This window comes from Hipposideros armiger, unplaced genomic scaffold (assembly GCF_001890085.2).
Source record: "Hipposideros armiger isolate ML-2016 unplaced genomic scaffold, ASM189008v1 scaffold_443, whole genome shotgun sequence".
NCBI lineage: Eukaryota > Metazoa > Chordata > Mammalia > Chiroptera > Hipposideridae > Hipposideros > Hipposideros armiger.
In genome coordinates, this window is record NW_017731793.1 from 116,654 (window position 1) to 120,459 (window position 3,806).

Below are 3,806 nucleotides of genomic sequence, written 5' to 3' on the forward strand. Positions count from 1 at the left end.
GTCGTCTGTTTCCTCTCACTCTCTATCTCTGCCTCTGTGAGGACCTGATGTCCAGGCCCAGAAACACCCTAGGAGGAGGCTTTTCTACTTTTGTTTCTGTGTCTTTTGTATTGTTGGATTCTGGTTTTTAATTTTTTCTATTAAAAAGTTGGACTGTATGGGCCTAATGGAAAGATAAAACTCACCTATAACCCCAACTTCAGAGGCAATTGCTGATGGGGTCTTGATATCTTTTGCATTCATGGGGTGATAAAAAGCTAGTGAGCTTGTTGATCTCATTTCAGTGTGAGGACACTTCTCATGGGGTCTGGGTTCTTTATTCCACTAAGGTGGAAAAGAACTCTGATCCCTTAGTGTGGGGCTCAAATTCATGACTCAGAACAAAGGAATTAGGCCCACACTGACCTCTACCTATCTCACAATCTCTGTAAATGCCAACGTAATCCTTCCCTCTGCTCAGACAAAATCCTTACAGCCATCTATGACTCACCTTTACTCACTCCTCACAAATGATCTTCAGCAAATCATGTCAGATTTACCTTTTACCTTGAAGTATGTCCAGAAGCTGACCACTTCCTTTATCTCAACTGCTACACCCTGACTGCAGCCTCCTTCACCTCTCTCCTGGGCTAGGGAGGCAGCCCCTGGCCTCCCTGCTTCCCCCAGGCCCCTCTATACACCTTCTCTATACACAGTCAGAGCTAGGCAATAAAACATGGGTTGAATCAGGCCCCTCCCGTGCTCAGCCCTGTCAGTGCCACCCTGTGCTCATGCAGAGTAGAAAGCCGATGTGTTCCTATGACCCGCAAGGCCTCTCTGCCGCCTCGACTCCATTCTCCTCTGTTCTCCTCGCTTGCCCCACCATAGGCACACGGGGGTCCCTGCCACCTCTGCCCTCTGTGTGTGCTCCTGCTTTAGGCTGTGAGTGCTGTTTCCTCTCCCGGCAATGGTCTTTTCATAGCCACACACCTTGTTCCTGCATTTCCTCCCGGGCTTGTCTTAGCTGTCCCCTGCCCACCCTATCTAGAATGTCACAGAAACATACCCATTCACTCTTCCAAGCCCCTTCATGGCTGTTTTCCCCTTAACAGAGATCAGTGTCCAGTGTCTATAGCTTGCTTTTCTTATTGTCTGTGTCCCCACTGTAGACTGGGTCAATGTGTTTGTCTTATTCATGCTCCGTTCCCAGAGCCTAGAAGGCCCTGGCCCAGAGGCAGCAACCAGGATGGGCTTGTCAAACAAATGAAGGGGCATGTGGTCTCAGCGGTGGCTCATGGCCTGGCAGCCCCGCAGTTTCTTCACCTACCCCAACACTTACCTATGGCTGCAGAAAACAGAAACCAGGCACAGTGCCTTGACCACCAGGGCTTCATCCTCCTCGTCTTACTGGCAGCTTGATATCCCTGGCCCCTTGTCTGTGACTCTGCCACCTTTAGCATCTGAACTTCGTCCTCGCCCTCAGGGCCTCCAGATGGCTCCTGTGCCTCCAGGCAGGAAGGAGGGCAGAAGGCCAACGCAGGCACCACCTGGCCTGCCCTTCTTCCCCAGGGCCTCGCCCAGTTGATGCCCACCTGCTCGTTACTGCTAATGAGAACCTGTGGCTACCCCAACCAGCAGAGGCCTGGGTGAGGGTACTTGTGTCTGGCCACTTGGCCACCCACACAGAACCATAAGGAAGGAGGGGATGGATACTGGGCGGGGACCCGGGGCGTCTACTCTGGGCACCAAGCCTCAGTTGTCACCTCTCTGCAGGGGCATCTAGATGCCCTTGAAGGCGCTGCCTGGTGTTGTCAGGCCAACAGGGGAGGCTGCTCCCCTGCAGAACCTTTGCCCAGCCCGGTAGCATTTGCAGACTCCACTCACCTCCCGCTTATTCCTCAGCCTGGTTAGTGGCTTGAAGGCATCATGCACGGTCCATGAGGGGTGGAGAAAAGGAACTGGATTCTGGAGCCAGAATCCGGCTTAGCCTTTGCCAGCTCAGAGCCTGACATCACGAAGCAGAACACATAGAACATGGCCTTGCGATCGTTCAAGAGTGGGCTTATTGGTGAAACAGGCTAGGAAGTGGGATAATGAGTGATCTTTATTTTTTTCTTCATACTTTACTCAGTTTTCTCAACTTTGTTCAGTGAGCATCTATCCCTTTTATAATTAAAAATAATTAGTAAGCACCTTTCTGTGCTTTACGAGGAGCTAACAGTCATATGTACTTGCAGTTCATGCGGGAGATGGCAGGGGCCTGGCAGATGACAGTGGAGCAAAAGTTTGGACTATTTTCTGCGGAGATAAAGGAAGCAGACCCCCTGGCAGCATCGGAAGCCAGTCAGCCCAAACCCTGTGCTCCCGAAGTGACCCCTCACTATATCTGGATTGACGTATGTGCCTGGGCCCCACTGTTCCCCCAGGCTCAGCTATGCACCATCCACCCTAGCTGCGGGGGTTGGGGCTCCCCCTGGGGTCTGTGGCTTAGTGAGCACAGGGCTCCAGGGTTAAGATTGTCTGACCTGGGGAGGCATTGGCTATTTCATCCTTCTCCCCAGGCTCCTGCTTGCCTCTCCCTGCTTCCCTCGGATCCCAACCCACCCTCCTGAGCCCAGAGCCCCTCCTCAGCTGGTCACGCTGGCTATGGGGTTGGCTGGCCAGGCCCCAGCATGGCAGTGTGTTCTCCTCTCCATTCAGTTCCTGGTGCAGCGGTTTGAAATCGCCAAGTACTGCAGCTCTGACCAAGTAGAGATCTTCTCCAGCCTGCTGCAGCGCTCAATGTCCCTGAACATCGGCGGGGCCAAGGGGAGCATGAACCGGCATGTGGCAGCCATTGGACCCCGCTTTAAGTGAGAGGCTCTCCTCCTCTTGTCTGGGGGCGCTGAATTACTNAAAGAATAGATGTTAACAGCATCCCAGCGGTGTCTAGAAGCTGTTATTTTTCCCAAGCTCAGTAGGGGGAGCCATTTCTCTGAGATTGGAACGCCTATCAACATCGAGTTGGGGTTGGGAGCGGTTGTTTGTGTCCCTGTTTCTCAAGTTGCTCCTGGAGAGGGCACACAGGGAAAGTCCCATATGCCCTTTCAGCCAACTGGCTGAACACCTAAGAACAGTTTTATTTTTCAAAGATCCCGTTAATTTTCATGGTAACAGGGAGTTTGATGTGTTTTTTTCTGTTTCTTAAGATCAGTTAAGTGGTCAAAAGAGGTGATTTGTTTTTCTTGTCCCCTGAGGGAAATTGGGCTATTTCCAAAGGAGGAATTAAAATGTTCCAGGCAGGTGGTGATGGCAGTAATCATAATACTTCACATTTGCCTGGTATTTTATAACTGCACGGAGTTGGTATCGGGCACACCATTCAGAGTGAGGAAATGTTTTGGTCCAGTTGGCTCCTGTGGGAGATTACCTAGTCAGGGAGAGGCACTTGCCCCTGTGTCTCGTAAGAAGTCACCTGGGGCCCTGGCCTCACCAGGGACTCCTGGACCCTTTCTATATGGAACTAAGGTGGGCACTGGGTTCTCAGCCTGGCCAACTCTGTTCTCATCAGAGAGTGTGCACAAGGGCCTATGGGAGTCGCCACAGCCCGCAGGGCTCTGACTCCAGACCAGTGCTCCTCATCTGTTTAATGAGATTAATAAGGGCACTGACGATTAAATGACTTAATTCACCTCTTGGGCCGGGAACAGTGCCCAGCACATAGTGAGCTGTCAGTAAATGCTAACTGCTGTTGTGGTGGCAGCTACTGTTATTGCCAGGCAGAGGATTCTTCAGTGACAGCTGAATGCCATGCTATCATATACGCCTATTTTCTCCCTGTCATCCTT

The 3,806-nt window shown here is 51.8% G+C and overlaps 1 protein-coding gene across 1 annotated transcript in view; it reads left to right on the plus strand.

Moving 5' to 3' along the window:
- PI4KA (phosphatidylinositol 4-kinase alpha) overlaps window positions 1-3,806 on the plus strand; it is a 120,792-nt gene that overhangs the window by 91,529 nt on the left and 25,457 nt on the right. Inside the window, exons 31-32 of the mRNA XM_019665394.1 lie at window positions 2,217-2,375; window positions 2,680-2,831. Of these exons, the coding sequence (XP_019520939.1) occupies window positions 2,217-2,375; window positions 2,680-2,831 (311 nt within the window). The remainder of the gene's footprint in view (window positions 1-2,216; window positions 2,376-2,679; window positions 2,832-3,806) is intronic.